Raw genomic sequence first — 25,879 nt, 5'->3', positions numbered from 1 at the left:
TGCAAACATGTGGTATCTATCCTTCTCTGCCTGACTTATTTCACTTAGCATGACACCCTCGAGGTCCATCCGCTTTGCTACAAATGGCCAGATTTCATTCTTCCTCATTGCCATGGAGTACTCCATTGTATATATATACCACATCTTCTTGATCCATTCATCAGTTGATGGACATTTAGGCTCTTTCCATGATTTGGCTATTGTAGAAAGTGCCGCTATGAACACTGGGGTACATGTGCTCCTATGCATCAGCACTTCTGTATCCTTTGGGTAAATCCCTAGCAGTGCTATTGCTGGGTTGTAGGGGAGTCCTACTGATAGTTTTTTGAGGAACCTCCACACTGTTTTCCAGAGTGGTTGCACCAGTTTACATTCCCACCAACAGTGTAGGAGGGTGCCTGTTTCTCCACACCTTTGCCAGCATCTATATTCTCTTGATTTGTTTATTTTAGCGACTCTGACTGGTGTGAGGTGGTATCTCAGTGTGGTTTTGATTTGTATTTCCCTGATGATGAGTGATTCTGAGCATCATTTCATGTGCCTGTTGGCCATCTGGATGTCCTCTTTGGAGAAGTGTCTATTCAGGTCTTCTGCCCATCTCTTCACTAGATCATTCATTTTTCATGTATGGAGTTTAGTGAGCTCCTTGTATATTTTGGATACTAGCCCTTTATCTGATATGCCATTTGCAAAAGCAGGAGGCTATTTCCTGCTTTTTCCTCAAGGGTGTTTATGGTTTCCTGTCCCACATTCAGATCCTTTATCCATTTTGAGTTTATTTTTGTGAATGGTGTAAGAAAGTGGTCTAATTTCATTTTTCTACATGTTGCTGTCCAGCTCTCCCATCACCACCTGTTGAAGAGGCTGTCCTTTTTCCATTGGACACTCTTTCCTGCTTTGTCAAAGATTAATTGGCCATATACTTGTGGGTCCAGTTCTGGGTTCTCTTTCTATTCCCTTGGTCCATGTGTCTGTTTTTGTGCCAATACCATACTGTCTTGATGATGACAGCTTTGTAGAAGAGGTTAAAGTCTGGGATTGTGATGCCTCTGGTTTTGGTTTTCTTCTTCAATATTACTTTGGCTATTCGGGGTCTTTTGTGGTTCCATACGAATTTGAGGATAGTTTGTTCTAGCTTTGAGAAGAATGCTGATGCAATTTTGATGGGGATTGCATTGAATGTGTAGATTGCTTTGGGTAATAATGACATTTTAACAATGTTTATTCTTCCAATCCATGAGCACGGAATGTTTTTCCATTTCTTTGTGTCTTCTTCAATTTCCTTCATAAGTCTTCTATAGTTTTCAGCATACAGGTCTTTTACATCTTTGGTTAAGTTTATTCCTAGGTATTTTATGATTTTTCATGCAATTGTGAATGGGATCTGTTTCTTGCCTACTCTTTGAGAAGCTAGTCTTGAACTATTTCTGTGATGTATGCAAATCACAGTACATCTTCTTGTGATTTGTGGATATGACAAGTATATCTGAAATTATAGTTAACATGACAGACTTGGTGTAATTAATTATAGCACTTAAAAATATTTATTGAGCATCTTCTATAAGATAGCCATGGTGGTTGATGCTAGAATGATAGCAGTAGGCAAAACATATGTTCATAGAGATTTTACTCTTAGATTACTTGGTCCCCAGAATTTCATTACATAAGACATCACATAAGAAATGCTTTATTCAATGAAATATATGCTATTTTAAAATAGAAAGTTAAGGCAATAATGGATATTTTTGGCTTCACCTTGACCATTTCTATCAAGGCTCTATTCTCCAGATTAAAGGAATATCCAATATTTAAGAACAGAATACTTTATAAAGCAATATAGTTGATTAATATGCCTTTCTGTATGTTAAACCAGAAGCAATTGAGACATCTGTTTTTTGACCTTTACAGTGGCCTCTGCCGAGATTTCATTTGAACAATGGTTGAGGGTAATTGATGTTGCATTTACTGAAACTGTCGCCCTTGTCTGTTTCAGGGTCGTCTTGATTCTCTAACAGAAGTGGATGACTCAGGACAGTTAACTATCAAATGCTCTCAAAATTATTTGTCCCTGGATTGTGGTATTACTGCTTTTGAACTGTCTGACTATAGTCCAAGTGAGGATTTGCTTGGTGGCCTAGGTGACATGACCTCCAGCCAGGTCAAAACCAAACCCTTTGACTCTTGGAGCTACAGTGAGATGGAAAAGGAGTTCCCTGAGCTCATCCGCAGCGTTGGGTTACTCACGGTGGCTACTGACCCCGTCCCTTCCAACTGCAGCGAAGCAGTCAGTGAGGAGACGTCTCAAGTATCTCTCTCAGCAGATGACAAAGGTGGATGTGAGAGAAACAGTGCTTCTACAGTGGAGGAGCCACCAGGCTTAATACCTGGGACATCATCTTCAGGGGAAGCTCTGACAAATGCTGATCAACCCCCTTCTGAGGCTGTGAAACAAGAATCCAATTCCTCCTCCCAACTTGGGGCAAAGGACCAACAGCTTCTGCCTTGTGAAAACGCAACTCCCAAGCGATCCATCAGAGATTGCTTTAATTATAACGAGGACTCTCCCACGCAGCCCACGTTGCCAAAAAGAGGGCTTTTCCTTAAAGAGGGAACTTTTAAGAATACTCTGAAAGGCACTGATGCAAAGAAGCAGATGGCTCATCTCAAGCCTGAGCTGAGCAGAAGCACCCCTTCTCTGGTGGAACCCCCAGACAGATCCAAGCTTTGTCTGCTGTTACAGTCTTCCTACCCCAACAGCCAGTCTGCTGCCAGCCAGTCATATGAGTGTTTGCATAAGGTGGGGGATGGGAATCTTGAGAACACAGTCAAAAGTCACATTAAGGAAATCTCCTCCAGCCTGGGAAGGCTTAGTGACTGCCACAAAGAGAAACCTCGGCTTAAAAAGCCACACAAGGTTCCAGCAGAGGTGCCTCTGTGCCGAGCACCCAAACGGGGAGCCGGTTTAGGCAAGCAAGCTGAAAACACAAGGAGCTCAGCAGTGTCGAATGGAATTCCTCCAGGCACTTCCAAGGCCACAGAGGGGCCAGAAACAGATTCCATTTCCACATCCTCATTGGAGCCATGCAACCAGAGAAGTTGGGATGCCAAGTTGCCAGTGCAGTCAGAGACATCCAGTTCACCACCTCTTACTCAAAGTAGTGAATCTTATGCTGGCTCAGACAACATCCTGTCTCCAATGCCTCTTCTTTCAAAACACAAAAGCAAAAAAAGTTACTCCTCCTCCCCAAGCCATGTCACCAGGAACGGTCAGGTCGTGGAGGCCTGGTACGGCTCCGACGAATACCTGGCCCTCCCCTCACACCTCAAGCAGACAGAAGTTTTGGCTCTGAAATTGGAAAACCTAACAAAGCTTCTGCCTCAGAAACCCAGAGGAGAAACCATTCAAAATATCGATGACTGGGAACTGTCTGAAATGAACTCAGATTCTGAGATCTATCCAACATACCATGTCAAGAAGAAGCACACAAGGCTAGGCAGAGTGTCTCCAAGCTCGTCCAGTGACATAGCCTCTTCACTGGGGGAGAGCATGGAATCTGGGCCCCTGAGTGACATTCTTTCTGACGAGGACTTGGGTATGCCTCTCTCTGGTATGAAAAAATACACTGATGAGAAGTCGGAGAGAGCTTCATCCTCTGAGAAAAATGAGAGCCATTCTGCCACAAAATCTGCTTTAATTCAGAAACTGATGCAAGATATTCAACACCAAGACAACTATGAAGCCATATGGGAAAAAATAGAGGTAAGGTGGTCTCCTGGACTTGAAAGAGTTCTTACCTGATCTTTGGAAGTAATGCTGGCAAAAGGTCAACCCCTCCCCATCCTCATTGTAAAAAGTGTAGCTATTTTTCATAAACCCGATTCCCCAAAGAAAGAAAAGAAAAAGCATAATGATCACTGCACTGTGACAGAGTATGCATCATTAGGAATGACTCTTATCAGTGCATTAGCTTGATATGGTGCTGCTTGGTGCAGGAATCTCTGTTGATACTGCTCACACCCAGTATGGCTCCTGGAGAATGGCGGGCCCCCTTGAATGGAGCATGAAATAAAGAGAACAGTAGCTGTGCACAGACCAGTAGTACCTCAGGAGTATGTGAATGGAACGTTGTAGTCATCCTCCCTGCTTTTTGATTTGTTTGTTCTAACCCAAGAACCACTTACCATCCCCAGTGTTATCTCCCTATAGACATAGACCAGATATTTCTAATTAGTGGGGAGTCTTTGTTTTTCTTCAGCCTTCTTCCTCTTTGAGACCCCTGGCTAATAACCATGCTTCCTATACTGTGTATTATTCATGGGCTCTGAGATGAAGTGGGGGTGTTTTCTTGGGTAAATCTGTACTTTTAGAATGGATTATTAGGTGAAATATTTGGGAACAGATATCAAAACTCTCAGGACTGAGCTCTATAATGTAAGCTGTGATTTAAGACACTGGATAAAAGTATAGTATACATGGACCTAGAGGAGGAAAATGAAGGTACCTAAATAAAAGGAAACATTAATGTCAGTATACAATAATAACATACATTAGTGATTATTTTTACTAAGAATTTATATATCCAATCCTCACAACAACCCGAATATTAACCCCATTGTATGGATAAGGACACTGAGGCTGAGAGAGACCCGGTAGCCTGCTCTAGAACCCATACTATTAACTAAATGCTTCCATGCCGCTCAATAAGGAAGTGATCAATATATACTGCAGGCAAATACTTGATACTGGAAAGGATAAGCAATATCAGTGGAGCTAGGATTTGCCTGGGACATTCTTGTCGAGTGCCAAAACCTCAGCGGGGCTTTGAAGGGTGTGCCAGGGTTTAGACAGAGGGAAGGACAGTGGGTATTCCAGGCAGGAGGAGCATAAACCAAAACACAGAGGTGGGCCCTGGGAATGGGCGTGTTTATGGGGGCTCGGGAGGCACAGCGAGCTGTGCTGACTGGAAGCTGTGAACAGAAAGCAATGCAAGTTCCCATACGTGTAATAGACCTGGTTGCTACAAGGCCCTGAAGACCAGAGCAAGGCAATTAGAATTTGCTCACTGGGCACCTACGGAAACTTCTCTGAAAGTGAACTTAACTACTACTGAGAGTATAGTACAAGCCACAACAACTAACGGTTCTTGGGCTCTTACTTTGTGCTTGATTCTGCAATAAGAGCATTATGTGCCTTATTCTGTTAGGTCGTAGGGGGTAGGACTTTTTCAGATGAAGAAGCTAAGGCAGAACAGGTTAAAAACTTGCTTTAGGCCTCACAGCTAGTAATTATAGAGTAAGGATCTGAACTCCAAAGCAGCACACTTAAAGCACTGTAGGCCATGGCCTCCAATAGTCTCTCTGGAAGATTTAGTTGACAGTAACAGAAAGGGGATCATGACAGTTGTGATAGTGACCAGGGCAGAGATACTGGCCTGTGACAGCCAATCTGAGGGACTTCCGTGTTGTGGGACAGGCAAGGATGGGGAGGACTGTTGAAGGAAGTGGCCCATGGCTAACTGTGTTTCCTTCTGGGTCTTGTTTCTTCTTTTGTAAATAGAGATGTTTTAAGCAGATAATGGCGATGATACCAACTCCAATGGTAGTATGTTTTGTTCCCATTATTGTGCAAGGATGAAGCCAAATGTTCAGCCTCTTCCTTCCTGAGAAGGAAGCATTTGGATAGGTAGCTGGCTTGAGGTGGGGGTGAGGCAGGTAATTTAAAAAATAAATACATTGATGTTGATTATATGATAAAACTCTTAAGGGAAAGTGTCTTATAGGGAGTTGGAAATATCATCCTCAAGTTGGGATATGAAGCAAAGGCTGAAAGAAGATTAAGGCCCTTGGTCAGTCTACCCTCCCTTCCCTCTTCAGTGGGGCAGCCGCCAACCCCCACGTCAGCTGACCTTGGATGTTGCACTCTAGGTTTCATCTACCTGTAGGTGCAGAGAACCTTTTCTACCTGCAAATGTCACATAATAACGAGGGTGTTAATCATCCTCTTTGTACCAGGCTTCTACTAGGCACTTTCCCTGCGATAATTCTCTCAAAGGATTCTCACAGGCTTCTCAAACAACCCTACAACATAGATTTTATTACCCAAAATGGACCACTTCTCTTCCCCCTTGTGCTCCCTCTCTGGTCCCAGCCACCATCATCACCTCCTGTCTGGATTACTGCACTGACTCCCTAACTATCCTGCTCCTATTATGGTCTGTTTCTAACACGGAAGCCAGAATGATCCTTTTAAAACATAAATCAAATCACATCACACCACTGCTTAAAACCCTGAAATAGCTCCTCTTAATTCAGAGGCCCCCAGTTTCCTCTCTGACCTAAATTTCCAAATGCCCCTCCTCATGCTCACTCCACCCCATTCCCACTGGCCTCGCTGCTGTTCCAGGAATGAGCTGGGCTGCTGCCCCTGCCTTCAGGATCTTTGTCAGTTCCCTCTGCCTGCATCTCTCCATCAGATGCCCTCATTTCTAATTTTTTTAACCTCTTCTGTGTCTGCTGAAATATTAACTTCTTAGGGAAACCTACCCTCACCAGCTTTTAAAAGGTGTAACCTGAACCCTTTTAATTTTTTTCTACAGCTCTCACTGTATTCTGCCAATTTGTATACTTATATTTAGTATGGTTTTTTTGAAATTTTATTTTATTTAATTTTTTTTACTTTATAAAGTTTCATATTTTTTTAACATATGCAATTATTTTCCATCATTTACAATACAGTAGTTACAATGACACTCAAAACAGAAAAGCAAAGTAAAAAATCAAAACACCAACTTCTGTTTCATGTAATTAGACTTATACAGAAATTAGAAGATTGAGTAACAACTAGTTAATCACCTAATTTCACAGCTACCTGAAGTGGCAATCGTTATATAGCAGCTTATCTATGATACATTCAAGATAAATGATACAATTTATTACTTGCCCATAAGCTAAACACAGCCTGCTTAATACCTTTCCTTAAATTCCACCTCTATACTACAATATGCTTGAGGTCCATGCAAAGAAGTAGCTACCTTTTATGTAGGAAATGAATGATTAAGTCTTTGGTGTTGTAAAAGCAACTTCATTAGTATGTTTTTTAATTTTACTATTTTCCTTGCTTGAATGGGAGGTCTGCAAGGGAAGGAATATTTATCTGTTTGGCATGCTAATGATTATAAGGAACTTATAACAGTGCCTGGTACATAGTAAGTGGCTCAGTGAAAACTGTTGAATAAATGAATGAATCCTCATTTTATATTTTCTTATGTTTTTAGATTGAATCATTTTAACAATTTGCTTTTATTGAGTTTTCATTTTAGAGTGGATGAATCTGAGTTCAGAGAGATGAAATCACTTTCATGAGCAAGTGTTCAAGTCCCATGTGCTTTACTCTTCTCACTAGATGAAGTCTTGAGAATAGATGAATTCCCTGAGAGCAGGATAGATGGAGAAGAGAAGAGTGGGCATAACTGAGACTGATGTTGTTGCCCATTTATGAGGCGGGAGCAAAAGAGAGGCCCATCTGTAGGGACCAGGAAGGGACAGAGAGGATTCTTGTGTGTTAAGTAAATGGAGGGAGAAAGAATGTAAGGTGCACATTAGCTTTGTTCTCTGCAAAAGGGAGATTGAGAAGAATAAGAACACACACACACAAAAAAAACCTTTAGATTTGGTTGAGACAGTGAATGAGGAGGACCTTTGAGAATAATGGACTCAATGAAAGCGTGGAGGTAGAAGCTGGAACACAGATGATTAAGAAGTGAGAGAATCATTCCTAATAGCTCAAGGAACTAGGTTGAGAAAGCAATACAAGGCAAAGGATGATAGTTGAAAGCAAAGTCAAATAAAAGTTCCATTAAAAAAAAAAAAAAAGCTTATTTGAAGGCAGAAAGAAAAGACTGAGGAATGAGAGAGATTGAGGTGGCCAGGAAGAGTGTGTAAATGCAGCACACACTGGAACAAAAAGGGAGGAACTGTGCGACTCCATGGGGAGAATTCTGGCCTGATACAAAAAGTTATAAAATACTGAAGAACACATCCTGCTTCAGATTCCACCCCTACCAAATAGAGTGGTGTGTTTCTTCCTCCCTTCCCATCCCGAGTTTTCCTGCCTCCTTTCTAAGTCATGCAGAACACAAGGTGGAACACCCCTAAAAGCCACTAACAGACTAGGGACTTTATGGAGCTGTGATGGAATGCCTGGGATCACACCCTAGTGACAGAGTCACAGATGCCTTTTAGGTTCCTGTTGTGCCCCATCCCTCACATTTAAAGTGGGCTGGTTTTGTGAATGTGAAAATTTTCTTTTTTATTTGTTTTTTTATTCTGTAGGAAAATTAAATTTTTACAATAGATAGTGTATTCACATGTCTTAAAAACAGATGTTTAAAAATTTCTAGTATAGGGTATCAGGGTGGCTCAGTTGGTTAAGTGTCCGACTCTTGATTTCAGCTCAAGTCATGATCTCATGGTTTGTGGGATCAATGAGCCCTCATCAGGCTCTGCACTGAGAGTGTGGAGCCTGCTTTGGATTTTCTCTTTCACCTCTCTCTCTGCCCCTCCCTGGCGCTCTCTCTCTCTCTCAAAAACAAAATATCTAGTGAAAAACTTTCTTCATCCTTGTTCTCCATCTTGAGTTCCCATCAAAGGTGTCCTTTAAGAAGTACTTTACACATATATAAGCAAATACAAACATATTTATTAAGCGATATTTTAAAACCTAAGAAACAAGTTGCAGCCCATTTTTCTTCACAAATCAAAATTTCTCTGTTAACTAACTCTGTGAGTTCCTAAGCAATGTCCCTTTCCCAATCTCTCAGTGGGAGCTGAGGGGATTTTGCTCAAACATGGCTGATCTTTCCAGAACCTGTTGTGTGGATGAAGTAATTGAGCATCTCAGGTCTGAGTATTCACCTTCAGTAGGAGCTTCTCAAGGCCTAATATGAAAGGTGAAAAAATGAGTCAAGTTATTGAACCAGATTCATTTATTGCAAAACATTCAAGAAGTGTTCAAAAAAAATTGCCGAGCCCAGCTCTAGAGTAAGGAAGAAAGAAGGGAAATGATTTCTTATCACCTTCTACTATATGCCAGGTTCCGATATAGGTTCTTTCATTTAATGTGTATGACAACCTGGAAGAGCTGTTATTGGTCTTGTTTCACTTATGACAGATCTGAAGCTCCAAGGCTAATGACTTGCCCCGGGTCATATTGCTGTTGGTATAAGAGCTGGGATTCCAGCTGAGATGCCAAAACTGACCCGGTTTTTTCCTACAGATATAGTCTAATGCCAGGGGAGTTAAACAGTAATCACATCTATTCAGAAAACCCACAAACCACTACTAGATTCGTAAATAAATAGTGTGACTTCTTCCTCATGACCTGAATAGAAATAAACTGCCTAATGAGTAGTCACTTGTTGAAGGTGAGCAATTATTGACACCAGATTAACAGCTATATAATTTGTAGGAGGCCTGAGTGAATGCAGTAGAGTGTGATGCCATCTCACGGAGGCATTGCAGGAGCTCTCTCCTGTGGGTTATAGTGCAAAGTCCACTTCTCACATCACAGGCTTCTGCTCACACTAAGTTCTCAAAACTCACCCTGGAAGATGTCACTCCATTAGGCTGAACTCATTGGTACCAAGTTGATAGATACATGACATAGCTAATCCCCTTTCTCTCCAGCAACCAGTGTCTTCAAATTCCAGATTTTGGCATCTCAGCTAGAGTTCAGTGACCCGACTGTTGTTAGCATCTTATCTCAGACATCTATAACTGATTAATAAAAATGAACTTCTTTGGTACCAGCTAAAGAGGTCTTTGCACATGAGTTATTTCAGATTGAGTGCAGCGAATACTTAGCTGAGTGCTTACATTTCATGACAAGGCTATTTAAAATTGCAGTCAAGTCTGTGGTAGCAGTACCAAGGCAGCCACCCTTGCTGCTGCCTAGATATGGAGCTGGGAGCTGGTTAGTGATGCCAGAGCAACTTGAATGTAGAAGAGATGTGGTCCTGGGATTACCCTGGCACTGATTTCTTTTTCCAAGAGATAAAATGGGTCAGTATAGAAGCTGTCCTATCTTTTATCCTCATTTTGACTATATGTTGATGCGTCAGTGATACCACGCTGATGATGGCAGTCATTAAAGAAATAGCATGCTGTCCTGAGTTTTCTTCTTTTCCTTTCCTTTTCTCCACTGTGATGAAAAGGACATAGCATAAAGTCTGCCATTTTAACTGTTGTGAAGTGTACAATTCATTAATGTTAAGTATATTCACACTGTTGTGAAACAAATCTCCAGAACTTTTTCATCTTGCAAATCTGAAACACTACCCACTAAACAGAAACTTCTCTTTCCTCCCTCTCCCCTAGCCCCAGTAACCACATTCTACTTTCTGTTTCTAAGAATTTTAGATACCTCATATAAGTGGATTATATAATATTTGTCTTTTTGTGACTGATTTATTTCATGTAGCATGATATCCTCTATGTTCATCCATGTTGTAGCATATAATAGGATCTACTTACTTTTTAAGGCTGAATAATAATCCATTGTGTGTCTACACTATATTTTGTCTTTTTGTTCATCTGTGGATGGATATTTGGCTTGATTCCACCCATGGGCTATTGTGGATAGCCCTGTTATGAGCACGGGTGTGGAGAAACCTCTCTGAGACTCAGCTCTCAGTTCTTGTGGGTATATATCCAGAAATGGGCTTGGTGGATTATGTGGTAGTTCTATTTTTAATGCTTGAGGAACCTCTATACCATTTTCCATAGCAGATGATCCATTTATAAATACACCAATAGTGAACAAGAGTTCCATTTTCTCCACATCCTTGCCAACATTTGTTATTTTCTGTTTTTCTTTTTTAATAGTAGCCATCCTAATGGGTGTGAGATGACATTTCAATGTGGTTTTGACTTGCATTTCTCTGATGATTAGTAATGTTGAGGCATCTTTTCATATGCTTGTTGGTCATTTGTGTATCATCTCTAGAGGAGTATTCAAATACTTTGCCCATTTTTAATTGGATTATTTGATGTTTTGTTGTTGAACTGTAAGAGTTCTTCATGTATTGTGGATATTAACCTTATTATATATATGATTGAAAAGATTTTCTTCCATTCTGTAGTTTGCCTTTCTATTCTCTTGAATGAGTCCTTTGATGAACCAAAATTTTTTAAGTATGCTGTATTCCCATTTGTTTTTGCTTTTGTTTCCTGTGCTTTTGGTGTTATAGCCAAGAAATCATTGCCAAGTTCAATGTCATGAAGAGTTTCCTTTATGTTTTTTATAGGAGTTTTATAGTTTTAGGTCTTTTAGTTCTCCCTTATTTTATCTCAGTGTGATTACCTCTCATGCTTTAAGAATCTCACCCCAGACTTTCTTGTAAGATAGGATACAGCTTCATAGCTAGAGCCAAATCATCTTCTGGGATTTGTTTTAAAAACACACACACATACACACACTTGGAGTCACTCTATTTAAAAAGCTTCATCTGGAAATTATTTATTTGATTTGATATTTGAATAAGTCTCATTTGAAATACAGCGTTATCTTTCTTTTTCACCCCCAAGAGTAGCCTATAATCAAGGTCTGCCACAAATTGGATTCTCACCCACTTTTGCTATTTCTTTCATACCAACCCATATGCCAGTTTTCCTAGAGTTGGTAGAGTGGTAGTCTGTTTTTAGGTGTTGATGATGATCTCCTAAGAGCACTGGGTAAGGAGTATTTTAAAGTTATTGGATTCCACTGTTTTTCACTGGCATTCATTTTGTATGTGCATTTCCTTTATGATTATTTTTTCTTTCAGTTGTTAGTTTTCCTCTTGTCTCTGATTTCCTTCTCTTCCTTACATCTTCTCTCTCATTACTTTTTCTTTACTTTTTGTTTCTTTTTAATTTCTTTCACCAAGAGTATCTTCTACTTACTCCCTTTAATATTGCCCTAGAGATTCTCAGATTCCAGACATGAGAGCACTTTGAGTTGGCTTTTCATGACTATTCAAGCTTGAATTTGCTTCCTTTCTTAGTCTTAGAAATATGTACCTAGAGATTTGAGGAATTGTTTAGATTCAAGAATAAAGAAAATAAGAATATAGTTTAAATATCAAGGAAAAAGATTCTTAAAGAATTGGACAGGCTTAGATTTATAATTAAAATTGGAAGATTTGAAAGTCCTGAAGCTGGGTCTTAAATGGTGAGTAGAATTTAGATAGAGATGAGGCGATGGAAGGTTAATGACTGCAATTTTGGCATAAGCCAGGGTTGAGGGCAAGAATGTTTAAGATGTATTTGGTAAAGAGTAGAGAGATGCTTGGTGTTGTGGAGTATATGCTAAACTGCTATAAACAAGGAGACCCCAAAGTTTAATAAGATCGAACTAATTTTCCCTTGTAAATAACAAGAGGTAGACATACAGTCCAGGAAAGAGGCCACGTAGAGATCCAGGTACCTTCTCCCTATTGCTCCTCTGTGGCTCACCAATTCCATCTGCATTCCAGCTCACCAGAAGAGGGAAGTGAACAGCCAGCTTTCTTCTCACAGATACGACCTGGCAGTTGCATATACTATGTCTGTTCACATCCCATTAACCTAGACTTTGTCATATAGCATCACCTAACTGCAAAGGAGTTTGGGAAATGAGCCTCTAGACTATGAACATTGGGGAGCAGATGTTTCTTAACCGACTGCTGGTTAGAACAGAGTTTGCTATAGGGAAAAAGTGTGATGGACTTTGAATTCCAAGTGTTTGCATAGTGCAAATACAAAAATAAATACCTGTCCAATGAATGTATGAATAAATGAATGAGGGAGTGGTTCAGTGAGTAAATGTATCTTTTGGTTTGAACTTTATCCTCTAGACCAGGAGCTACAAACTAAAATGCTTCTAAGAGTTCAGACAAATAACATAAATGAGTCACTCAGCTAGGTGTAAATGGGGAGCGATGGAAACTGAACAACTGGAGGGTTAGCCATGCCTAAAGAGTAGCCACTGGGCAGCTCCAAGTGATTGTTGTGCTATGATGTGGACCCTGTGTGGCAAGATCCTGCAGCTGGGAAAGCCAACTGGGGAAATAAAGACATAGAAGTGGGAGATGTTGTAAAGGACATCAATAAAAAATTTTTGGCTTTTTAAAAATAAGGGAGTGGAGAAAAAGGGGTCAAAAGAATTGAGATTTCAACCTGATTTTGAGGGCTGAGAGATGTTAGGAGTTTAACAAATGATTCCAAGGGACATGAAATTAAGATACACAGTGCGTGAATGGGGCAAAGGTAAATGTTATCTTATATGTAAACTCAGTTGCCCCAATCCAAACTGAGAATTCTAAGTCAGCCTAACATTTTTAAAGATAAGGCTACACTTTTTAAAACATAATAAGCTTTTGTGTATTGCCAGGAAAATGCCAGGAAAAGCCTGTGAATTAACATTGCTAATGGACTTGTTGAGATAGTATGCCAAGGTCATTACTCAAGGTTGCTAGCAAAGAACCATAGGGATCCAAAGCAAATTCCTTCCTGGCTAATATGTTAGGAATTTCAGGCCTGCATCACTTTGCTTTCTGCAGAGCCTTGCATGGTTCTGGAGGCTTTATCATGATGATTTAGCACCACCATGAGGCTAGATCTAGTCACTGCATCTGGTTTTTGGCTTCTGATATATAAAAGGAAGAGGTGCAGTTCTTTTTGTTTATAGTTGCAAGCATTAAATGAAAATAGTTCTTTGTTATTTTCTTAGTATGGAGAGGCTCTGACTAAATAATATCTTATATAAAGATAATGAAAATGCCTAACCACAGGAAGCATTTCTGTAATGATGAAAATCAAGAGTGTTACATTTTTTAATTCAACTAAAATAATTCTTAGAATTATAGTGAATTCTTCTTTATCTTTAAGCCTAAAATCATGACCCTGTATTGCTAGTAGGATGCTTTGGAAAGATAACAATTTACAAAACCAAACCAAACCTTGACATTTATGGCCTGCTTACAGATGTGTCAGGCTAGGTCCTAAGAGGTTCATCCATGTAACCCATCATCACATTTAGTTATCAAGAGAAAAATCCCTCTCTGATGCACTCTTCTATTGTATCCCCATTTTACCAATGAGGATAGAGAAGCATAAAGATAAGGTCATTTACTCAAGGGTAAAGGAGTTGAGGGCATGAACTTTGAGCTCAGTTTATATAACCCCCCACCTTTTTAGGTATGAAAACTTGGATAAATCATAAAAAGTTTACTGTTTAAGTCTCTTAGTCTTTAAAATGGAATATTAATTGTCATTCCATCGCACAGATCGTTATATGAAATTACAGGGAACAAAGGCTCACTGTACTAGTCTTACCATTAGTGAGACTTCACTTGTGAATTCAGTGAAGCAGCAGCAGCTTCAGTAAGATCTTTAAAAGACTTATTTTACTTGAGAGAGCATGTGAGAGAGGGTGAGGAGGGGAGAGACGGGGAGAGAGAGATAACCCCAAGCAGGATTCAGGCTCAGTACAGAGCCTTAGGCAGGACTTGATCCCAAGACTCTGGGATCATGACCTGAGCCGAAATTGAGTTGGATGCTCATCTGACTGAACCACCCAGGTGTTCCCCGAATAAGAATCTTAATTCTGCCCCTAAGTAGCATTTTTACCTTGGAAATTTAACCTCTTAAGCCTAAGTTTTAAAAAAGTAGACATTAATAAAGAAGGAATTAAATGATCTCTAATACACTTTGTAGTTTCGAAATTTTATGCAATTGTGAGGTAATAACTAAGCAGCCATTTCTCAGTAAGATACACAGTGGAATATATCACTTCAATCAACATGGTTGGCTTTCTGTTCCATGGGATTCTGGGTAAATTCTCCTTACAAGATCCTCCTGGTACATGAATGTGAGGCTGTGACATCAGTGAGCCTGAAGGTATAACGCCATTCAGGCTGCATTCCTAGCACTGTAATATGACAAGAACCAGACACCCTAGAGATATTTAGGACCTGATTAGAGTTCATAAGATGCCACGAGACCAGGGACAGTGGTGACAGTGAACAGAGTAACCCAGTAGAAATTAGATATGGATTAGCCTGAAATTATAGGAAATCAGGTAAGCTAAATGAAGCAGATAGGAAACATTCACCTTGGCGGACTTGCCATTGTGATGTCTTAAAATTACCTGTCAGCACTGCTTTTGTGCTCTGTTCAGACCATGTGGGGGAAAGTCATTCCAAGAGGGTGGGTTCTATGTCAAGGTCACTCATGATGTCAGACTATGTCTGAGGCTGTGGATTTTACTATATGAAGATGACTGGCCTGAAGTTTGCATGGCAAGTAAGCAGCTTTACCCAGGAAAGAGGGTGCCTGGAAGACCAGGCCCATATACTTTCCGTCTATCGTTTTGATGCGGACTTGTGCATTACTTTTTAGGAAGCCAGTGGCTTTACCATTTGCCTTCGTTACTTATCCAGGAAAAAAGGAAGCTGTTGGTATTTTCTTTTTTAATGATTTTAAGATAAACCAGAGAGGTATCACTTAGAGGTGGTGCTCTTATATTTCTGTTTTGTCTGGAGACGTCAGCACTACTCACTTGAAAGGTGTGTATGTGTATGTACTTGTAGGAGAGAGAAGGACAGTGATAGGCAGACAGAGAGAAAGAAATTGTAATTGTCACAATTACAGCCTAGTACTCTTCCTCTTTCTTCCTACTGGAGCCCATTACTTTATAAAAATAAAGCTGACAAGTTGAATTAACCAAAACTTTTTAAATTTCCTGTAGTGTAAAGAAGACTATTTATACCCATCTAAAATAAAATCTCACTAAAGCCCTTTTACTTATCCTATCCTCTCTACATCTTTGGTTTTATATTGTTTGGTGTATGCCACAGTCAACTGGGGCCTTCTCCGTATGATACAGGGCTCGTGAAAAATTATACTGTGCCCATTCTTCTTTCTAGAGACACTTTTATATGAGCAAAATATAGCTGGAAAGAACTCCCAGAACAGTAGCCTTTTTCAAGATGCCAGAAAGATGAATATACAGCAGAGTAGTAGGCAGAACTCTGTGGCAAAGGAAAAGGCGCAGCTGACAGGAAAAGGTTTCTGGAGCCACCTGTATTAACAGGTGGGGGAGCTTCTGTGGCGCTAGATGGTGGCTGGGTGGTGGCTGAGAATATTATGTTGTCTTCAGTAAGTGATATGGCCTCATTCCAGTTTCCTCCTCTGCAAAGTAGGGTTAAAAGTGTTATCTTCCACATGGGAGTGGTGGCTGGCAAATGCATGAAGATGTGCAAAGAGCTGAAATGAGTACCTGCTGTGTCGTAAACGTTCGATAAACGTTCGCTCCTGCAGTTGCTATTGTTATTATTACTATTATGTGAGGGCAGTGGTCAGGCCTTAGCAGCTTCCTGTGTGTATGTCATTCTGTCTGTAACTTCCAGATTTGCTGCTGTGTCTTGGTCCAGCCCTTAGTGGCTACTTCATGGTGTACTGGCTTCTCTAAGCCCACCATCACACTCAGACTTTTGGGATCAGATGTCACCACTCTGTTTTCTCCTCTCACCGCCAGCCACTTCGGTCATTATGAAGCCCCCCCACCCACAATGCTTAAGGCCACTTCTCCTTCCTCCTGGGAGCTGTGCTGGTTGCCCTGGAGTTTTGCACTTCTCTTCTCCATGAGACTCTGGGCCTCCTGTCTTGACAGATGATTCTTATATTGTATTAGAGATAATTCTTCTCTAATTGGCCCAATAATTTTAGTTAATGCACTTCTTGACATTTTAGGAAGTTTATGTAGGGGAATTTATGCTACAAATGTGTGTTCAGACAAATACAAACAAGCTGCTAGATTATAATATTGTCACACAACAACCTTATAAATAATATGTACTTACTTATTTATAATTTGTATTTATACATATTTATAATATTTATTTATAATTATGTGCTTATAAATAATAATTCCCACAGCACTCTTTAACCAAAGGGAGGGCCATTACAATGTGTTACAGGAAGAAAAAGGAAGGGTCTCCAGTAGGTTTAGAATTATCCTCAAAGCTCTGATTGCTAAAGATGGAAAGATTAGGAAAGTGTCTTGGAAAGGCAGTAATAGGTTGGGATGATTTGTTGGGAAAGGGACATTTGGGCTTGATGTCGAATGAAGGACAGGCATGGTGAATGGACTGGGAGATATTGGGAGGATGTGAAAGTCACCAAGGTCAGTTTCCTGTCCTACTAGAAGAGAGAAGGTGAATCATCTGAGCATATATAGCTTTAAAGGATGCTCTTTATGCAAGAGCCACAGATGCAAATGGTCAGAAAGGCATGAAGAATTGTTCAGCGCAGTGCCCTCCTTTTACAGCTAGAACCTGTCTCCCTCCATCCAAAGTACTCCCTATGAGAACATCCCATCTCCTGGTTATACCAGATCTTGCAGCTTGTCACAAAGGGACAGCAAGTACTATTTTTTCAGAGATTAGCACTAAAATGTTCCTAGTGCCCCACAGCTGTCGGCTTTATCATTGTAGCCCCGAGAGACTTTGAAGCAGATTCTCCTTCTCTGAATTTGGCGTATGTTTAAAGAGTTTCACAGTTGATTTTAAGACAAAGCCAGTGTCAAGAATCACTGAAACAGACACAGAATGAGGGACTGGAGTGACGCATGTTGAGTGCATTGCCTTCTGGGGCCTCATGCTGTGGAAGGCATGGTGGATATGCCCCAACACACTGTTCCCAGGTTTCTCATCAATGCTCATGGTCTCCAGGGCCACGTGTATGTTACTTTCTCTAAACTGGATCTTGCTCCACACCTAAATGGAGTTCAGGGAGCAAACTCATCATCTCTAATACTGTGTTCTTCACCTGCCTGCAAGCTGTTTCTTTTTTCTAAATTTCTTATTGCTTCTTTTGGAGAATGGTACCTCCAACTAAAATTAAGTTGGTAATTATTTTGGATTCTAACGAATTTCTAATCCTTCACATCCAATTGGTCCTGTCCATTTTAACTTGTTTTTCTGTGTAGCTTGACACCTTTCCTGCTGCCCAGTGCTGCTGCCTTGGTCCAGCCCTCACCGACCACTTCATGTTGTATTTCATGCAGCCTTTTAACGGGCTTCTCTGATCTCAGCCGTGTCCTCAGCCATCCACTCTCTACACTGCAGCTAGACGAGTCTTTTAAGATGCCAACCAGATTATCTCACTCCCTGGCTTCACAAATCTGGTGACCACCTCATTGTCCTCAGGATAAAGTCTAAACTCCAAGTGTGTTATGTGTCATCTGGGTCCTAGTCAAGCCCTCCAATCTCATTTCTCAGTTTTTCCCTATTTGCCTCCAGAGTGTTAGCCATTCTCAGCTACACAGAATTCTCAGATGAGCTGTTCTCTCTCAGACTTTATCTGCCAGGAATGTTCTTCTCTGCTCCTCCCAGTACCTTTTTATTTATTTATATTTTCTGAATCAATTACATTTATCCTGCATGGCTCAGCTTACTTGTGATTTCCTCCTAGAAGCCCTTCTTGATGCCCCAAGACTGGGTTAAATACCTTTCCATTGACTCCTGAACACTGGGATGATCTATAACAGAGGCTCCTAGGCTATGATCCAGGTGCCTCTAGGGCTCCCAAGATCCTTCAGGGGGTCCACAGGGTCAACTATTTTCATACTGATACCAAAATGATGTTTTTCTGTTCACTCTCTTTCTCTGTACAATGGAGTTTTCCAGAGGCTATGTGACCTATGATATTTCAGTAGATGAAGTGCAGAAGTGGAAGTGGAGTCCAGCTGTCTTCCATTGGCCAGATTTCTGTGTCTTTCTGTGTCTTCCATAGGCCAAGATTTGCAGACAGCTAACATCATGCCACTCTTCACTGTTTCTGAAAAGTTATTTTTCATAACAACGTACTATGTTAATATGCATATAATAGATTATTATTGTTATTATAAATTAACTTTCTTAACTTCTAAAATGAATATTGATAGTTATGAACCCATAGAAACAAAAGCTCTTTGGGGCCCTTAATAATTCTTAATAGTCTAAATGAGTTCTAAAAGTTTGAGAACTGTTAATCTACATTATCACACATCACACTCTGAATTCTGTAAGAGAGGCGTCTGGGTCATTTATATGTGAGTTCCAGGCCCTACATAGTAAACTTTCACTAAATAGTTTTGGAATAAAAGACCTAATACATACATGTGTATACATGTGTGTGTGTATGTACATACACTTAGGGTTTGAACAAAAAAGACACTTTAATCATTACTTAAGCTGGCCCAATGCTACCCAATATAGGTGGTAATACATAATTAAGCCAATAGTAGTCTGAAATTTTGCATTAATTTTAAAAGCTCTAGTTCTGTCCCTTTTTTTTTTCTTTCTGAGCTCTAGAAATTTTGGCCAAAGAATGTCTCTGAAAACTTTGAAATTTGAACTGTATATTGAATACACAACGCCTGAGTTTTTCTGACTTGGCTTCTACTCATTGTGTATTATAAATCAAATACTGAGCCTCAGTTTCCTTACCTGTAAAATGGGGAGCATTGAACTAGATGAGTCCTAAGGGCCTTTTGAAGACTAGATCTGTGTTTCTGAGCTGCATGTAAACTTTTCTCCTTTCCAAGCATATGTATTTAGATAATACTATTTTCTGTCCTGGATCTAATGATAGTGCAGTCGCTAAATTTCTATCCTTTACTGATTTGCCACCCTGAAGTTCTCTGGCAGAAAGTTGGCTATTTTCTTCTTTTTAAAAATTTATTATTGAAGTATAATTGACATACAAGTATTAGTTGCAGGTATACAATATAGTTTTTCAACAATCCTGTACATGACTACTCAATGCTAAGTGTAGCCACCATTGTCACCATACAACGTTTTTACAATAATATAGACTATATTCCCTATGCTGTACTTTTTGTCTCCATGACTTGTTTTTTTTTTTTAATTCAAGTATAGTTGACAATGTTACATTAGTTTCAGGTGTACAAAATTGTGATTCAACAGCTCTGTAAATTATGCTATGCTCACTGCAAATGTAACTACCACCTGTCACCATACAACACTATTACAATACTATTGACTAGATTTCTTGTGCTGTTCCTTTTATTCCTTTGTCTTATTCATTCTGTAACTAGAAACCTGTATTTCTCACTATCCTTCACCCATTTTGCCAATCCTCTACCCACTTCCCTCTACCCACTACCAGCGCATTCTCTATATTTATGGGTCTGCTTCAGCTTTTTATTTTTTTATTTTACATATGCATGAAATCATATGGTATTTGTCTTTCTCTGACTTATTTTGCTTAGCATAATGCTCCCCACATCCATCCATGTTGTCACAATTGGCAAGATCTTCTTTTTTTATGGCTGAGCAATATTCTCAAATGCACACATTTATACCACATCTTCTTTATCCATTCACCTATCAAAAGACACTTGGGTTGTTTCCATATCTTGGCTATTATAAATCATGCTGCAAAAAACAAATAAACATAGAAGTGCACATATATCTTTTTGAAGTAGTATTTTTTTTTCCCCTTTAGGTAAATACCCACTGGTGGATATACTGGATCACATGGTATTTCTAATTTTAATTTTTAAAGGAAACGTCATTGTTTTCCATAATGGTTTCACAAATTTGCATTCCTACCATTAGGGTTCCCTTTTTTTCCACATTTTCACCAATATTTGTCATTTCTTGTCTTTTTGATTCTAGCCTTTCTGACTGAAGTGAAGTGATATCTCATTGTGGTTTGATTTGCATTTCTCTGATGACTAGTGATGTTGAGCATCTTTTCACATGTTGTTGACCATATGTATATCTTCTTTGGGAAAATGTCTATTTAGGTTCTCTGCCCATTTTTAAATCATATTATTTGTATTTTTTGGTGTTTAGTTGTATAAGCTCTTTATATATTTTGTATATTAACCTCTTATTGGATATATCACTTACAACATTCTTACCCCATTTAGTAAAGTTGGATATTTTCTTGCTCACTCAGTGTGATAATTACATTTTTCCCTAAAAATAATAACCTTTTCATTACTAAAGAAATATATGTTTCCTAAGGAAAATTGAGAATATTTGGATAAATAACAACTCTACAATTTCTGGTAATCCTTTGAATGATCTTAGCATTTTACAAACACTCTCATCTAGCCACCTGCATTCTTGTTCCAGATATTGATTTGCAAGGAAGTAGTACTAATCAGAAAGTATTTAGACCTAATCTAAACACAGGATTATAACAACATTTTCAGCTCTGCACTTTAGTGTCAAGGAGCAGCCCCTTTCACCAAAACTTTATGGACATGTTGGGAAATGTTTATTAAAAGTGGCTAGTTAGGTCCAGTTAATTAGGTCAGGGGAGACTTAAAGCTCTAGAAAAAAGAGAGAAGAAATGAGCAGGGAAAAAGAAGAGAAGAAGGTAGGGGAGAAAAAGAAAGGTGAGAGGAGTGGAGACCAAGAGAAGGAAGTGACTAAGAGAAGAGAAAAGAGAAGAAAAAGGCAAAAGAGAAACAGTGGTCAAGAAGGAGAGAAGAAAGGGGAGAGTGGAAAGAGCACAGAAAGTGGGGACTTACCTTAAACAGAGGTGGCTGTAACAGGCATGGCTGAAGCTTTGTGGCTCAGGCTGGGGTTCACACAAAGGCTTGGGGAGTAAAAATGGACCACACTGGGTGCTCTTGTGCTTTGTTTTCTCTCTGTGAACCTCAAGGAAGTAAATCTGGTCAGAAAGGCAGTGTGATGTAGTTGCTCAGAGATTGGGCTCTGGAACAAAACTACTTAATATCTATCTATAGTGCTCTGTGACCTTGAATAAATTGCATCTCCTCTATGCTTCAGCCTCTTCATTTGTACAATAGGGAAATTCATAAAGACTCAATGACTACATAGGCTTTTAGAAGAATAGCTGGTAGACAGTCATCCAGATGTGAAGAATTGTTATTTATAACATAAGATATAAAAAACCCATAAAACATTCAACTATCATAATCCTAAATTCTAAGGTATGAACATCTCAGGTCCTCTTGAGGATTTAGAGGCAGATAAAGATGACCTGACTTTCTCATTCAGTGCCTCCTGGGAATTGGGGTCTTGACCCAAGATCTCCCTTAGAGGAAGTAAGCAAAGCTTTGAGGCAGCCAGACTCCATGGGAAAATCTCTAACTTCACTCCCCTGAAAGTGTTCATGCTTGTGCAAGCACTTGAGCATGTCTATATTTCAGCTTTCTCCTCTATAAAATAGAGATGTGGGAATCTATAGCATAGGGTTGTTTGAACTAAATAAGCTCCTGGCACATAGTAAGTGCTCAATTAATATTAACCTGTTATTAGTTCCAGTCTATTTCCAATTCCTTTATTCATTTGTGTTTTTATTAGATTTTGATGATAATGCATTTCGATCTTGTTTTGCCCTTAAATGTGCTGATTACTTCTTTTTATAAAGCAGTAGGCAGCAACTGAACTCAAACTCTGGATTTGTTGGAGGAAATTTTTTCACATTGTGAGAATCAGGCATCTTTCTGGGCTCTTCTTTTTCCAGAAACTATTGTCAATGTATTTGAAGATGATTATTCAGCTAAATTTATCTCTTCTATGTGACACTGAGTTCAGAATAGAACTTCCCACCTGGTCAGTTTTAGATAATACCATTCCATGCCTTTTTTTCTCTCTCTCTTTCCAACTGACAGCCTTTTACTTTATTCTGGGATAATTTTATCAAGAATATTTTTATATTCTAAAGACATGCCATTCAACCTTTAGAAAAGAAGCTTAAATATTTCATAAAACATTTCAGTGTTTGAGTTTTCTTGTGGCATCAGAGTTAAAACTTCCTTAAACCATTTCATTTTCTCTTCAATCTTTTTTCCAAAAGCACACACCATACCCTCCCTTCTGTCAATTACTTACACTGTGTTGGATTTTGTGGGTAGGAACATTGGTAAATGTGTGAGGTGGTAGAATCCAAAGCATCTCTTTTAACCCCTTGGCATTTTATCTTGAGCCTCTTGGTTTTGGATAGCATATTAAATACATAGATTAGCTTTCCTTCCCCAGTCCTGGAAAAAAAAAAAAAAAAAGAAGAAGGAAAAGTAAATTGGAAAGGAAAGGTAAATTGCATTTGAGTACTATTGTTTAAAAATCTGAATTAGACGTTTCATATAGGAACTATGTATATATGAATTAACCAGAAAGGAAGACTAAATATAGACTTTGGTAGATGTACATATAAAATCTCAATGCATATTTTTGCTTCTAAATGGAGTACTCAGTTTACCAATTATCTATCAGAACCTAAATAATGCTTCCTTGTGGGTAGGCTGAGAGGATTGCAATTACTCACTAGTAGCCATTTCTAATGTAAAGATTGGCTCCAAAGCATGTGGCCTGTTTTAAAAAAGTAAGCCAGATTATTCTTAAACTCTTAGTGAGTAATGGAGAAATGTGATCCCCTTCAGACCTGCTGGTGGAAGAAGGAGACAGAAGAATCCATACTAACCTGGAGTCACAACTCCCTCCTCTGCGTGCCCAGAGCAGTCACTGTTCCCTCTCATCTCCTGGCTGTGCGGGGGCTTTTCTGATCTGTCTCCCCTGTGGCCCAGCACCGTGATGCACACTTAGTGAATAATCAAAAACTTTTTGAGTGAATGAGATAAAAGGTCAAATCAGAGCTTGTTAATTAAGAATGGTTTTAATTTTTTTATTTAAAATTGTTTCTGTTTTTTATTTATTTTTGAGAGACAGAGAGAGACAGCACAAGCAGGGGAGGGTCAGAGAGAGAGGGAGATACAGAATCTGAAACCGGCTCCAGGCTCTGAGCTAGCTGTCAGCACAGAGCCCAACGTGGGGCTTGAACCCATGAACCGTGAGATCATGTCCTGAGCCGAAGCTGGATGCTTAACCGACTGAGCCACCCAGGCACCCCAGGAATGGGTTTTAAAAATCATTTATCAAGCCCTAGTTTTACCTCAGGCCTTAAAATATATACACTTTCTTGAAATCCTCATGTAAACCCAAGATAGGTATTTTACAGATGAGGAAATTGAGGTTCAGAGACATTAGGTAGCTCATTTGGTTTATGTGGGTAGTAAGAGGTAGATGGAGCCTGGAATCAGATTCAGTTTTGTCTGGTTGTAGCAACTGTTCTCTTAATAATATCCATACTGGTTCATGATGGGGATGGTTTTTCTTCTCTTTTAATATAACCTCTTCTGCCCCTGAGGATTAATCCTCATTTAAATGTTTTTTAACTTCCAATTTCTGCCAGGGACTCAGACGAATTGTCAGATCAGTTAGCCTTTCATGATTTCCTGTGGTGCCAGTGAGGTTCTCTGATTCAGGTTCTGAATCCACCACCTGCTAGCCATATGAGCTGGCCAGGCTTCACCTCTCAGGGCCTCAGTCTTCTCACCTGTAAAACAAGCCACAGTACTACCTACCTCACAAGGTCTTGATGAAACTCAAACAATCTAATATATATAAAATACTTTTAAAAGGTCTTGGCACACAGTGGGAGCAGTTTGAGGATTACAAATTGTTTCAGCTAGCATTGTTCAGATGAGATCATTCAGTGAATCTTTGAATCTTAGAATACTAAGAAAAGGGTAAATACTTCTTAATAAAATTTACAAGATTCAAGAATAGAGACTGAACAACTTTTTCATAAATAGAGTGAAAATGGTTTCCTTTTGTGGTGTTCTGCAGCTGGCCCCTGTCTGAAGGCAGCTATTTTGATCTAGATGAGGTCAGACACCATGCTTGATTCGTTTGTCCACTGAGAAATGAGAGTCCTTCTGGGGGTACACACATATACATATATACACACATTAAAACAACAAACAACAAAAAGAAATTAGCAGTTGAGGTCATTGGCTGAACTCCTAGGAACAAGTGCAATCTTCTCATGATTAGAGTGAGTCAAACTCATCTGTAATTGAGGCACTGGTAGAATGGGCTAATTCCAGCATGTAACTGCCTTGCATTTTTGGTTGAAATTTTCTATGAGTTACAAGTGAAATTTACAGTGATTTTTGTTTGCAAACAAACAAAAGATGTGTGTTCCTTGTTAAGCATCTAGCCTCATTCAAGATCTCCTTTCAGAAAAATTAACGGAAAATAGTGAATGTAAAGGAGGAAGGACTGAGAACTTAGCGAATTTTGCCTCTGCGCCAAGACTGTGAGCCTGGGAAGAATTGTTCCTTGTCTTTCATCTGGGTCCCGTGACGTGTCCCTGAGAATACTATTGCTAGAGGTCAGTGTGGTAGGGTGAGAGAAACAGACTTTGGAGTGAGATATGGGTTCAGGACCCAACTCTGCCATTGGCGAGTCGCTCACCTTATATGACCCTTGGTTTCCTCATCTGTAAAATGACCAGAATCAGAGCCACTTCCCAGACTTGTAACACCTTTCTGTTGTATATGTCCCCCTTTCTCCTTTTAGAGAAACAGGTTTCAATTTCAATTTGGTCTACAAATCATGCAATTCTATAAAAAAAATTTACCCCCTAGGTTTACAACACCGTAAGGCCGAGACTGTGTCTCGTTTTATACCGTATTGCTATCCTCTGGTCCCATAGCTGGCGCCGTGAAGGCTTGCCCTTTCTCTTCCTGCTCCACAGGCAGGCTTGCTGGAGGACAGCAGCAGTCCCCTCCACAGTATGTGTTTGACCACACTAGGTTTGTTGTAGAGAGAAACAGGAACATAAAGGAAATAGTTGGCATTCTTTAAAAACATTTTTTAATGTTTATTTACTTTTGAAAGAGAGAGAGAGAGAGAGAGAGATTATGAATGGGGGAGGGGCAAAGAGAGAAGGAGACACAGAATCTGAAGCAGGCTTGAGCCCATGAACTGTGACATCATGACCTGAGCTGAAGTTGATGCTCAGCTGACTG

At 39.6% G+C, this 25,879-nt stretch overlaps 1 protein-coding gene across 2 annotated transcripts in view; it reads left to right on the top strand.

The window, feature by feature from the left end:
- The window catches only part of AKAP6 (A-kinase anchoring protein 6), a 481,813-nt gene that overhangs the window by 207,465 nt on the left and 248,469 nt on the right, over positions 1-25,879 (top strand). For both annotated transcript variants that reach the window (XM_029951555.1, XM_029951556.1), the window contains one exon: positions 1,994-3,760. In XM_029951555.1, the coding sequence (XP_029807415.1) occupies positions 1,994-3,760 (1,767 nt within the window). The remainder of the gene's footprint in view (positions 1-1,993; positions 3,761-25,879) is intronic.

Source organism: Suricata suricatta, chromosome 9, assembly GCF_006229205.1.
Source record: "Suricata suricatta isolate VVHF042 chromosome 9, meerkat_22Aug2017_6uvM2_HiC, whole genome shotgun sequence".
Lineage (NCBI taxonomy): Eukaryota > Metazoa > Chordata > Mammalia > Carnivora > Herpestidae > Suricata > Suricata suricatta.
This window is presented reverse-complemented; position numbering and strand designations above follow the sequence as displayed.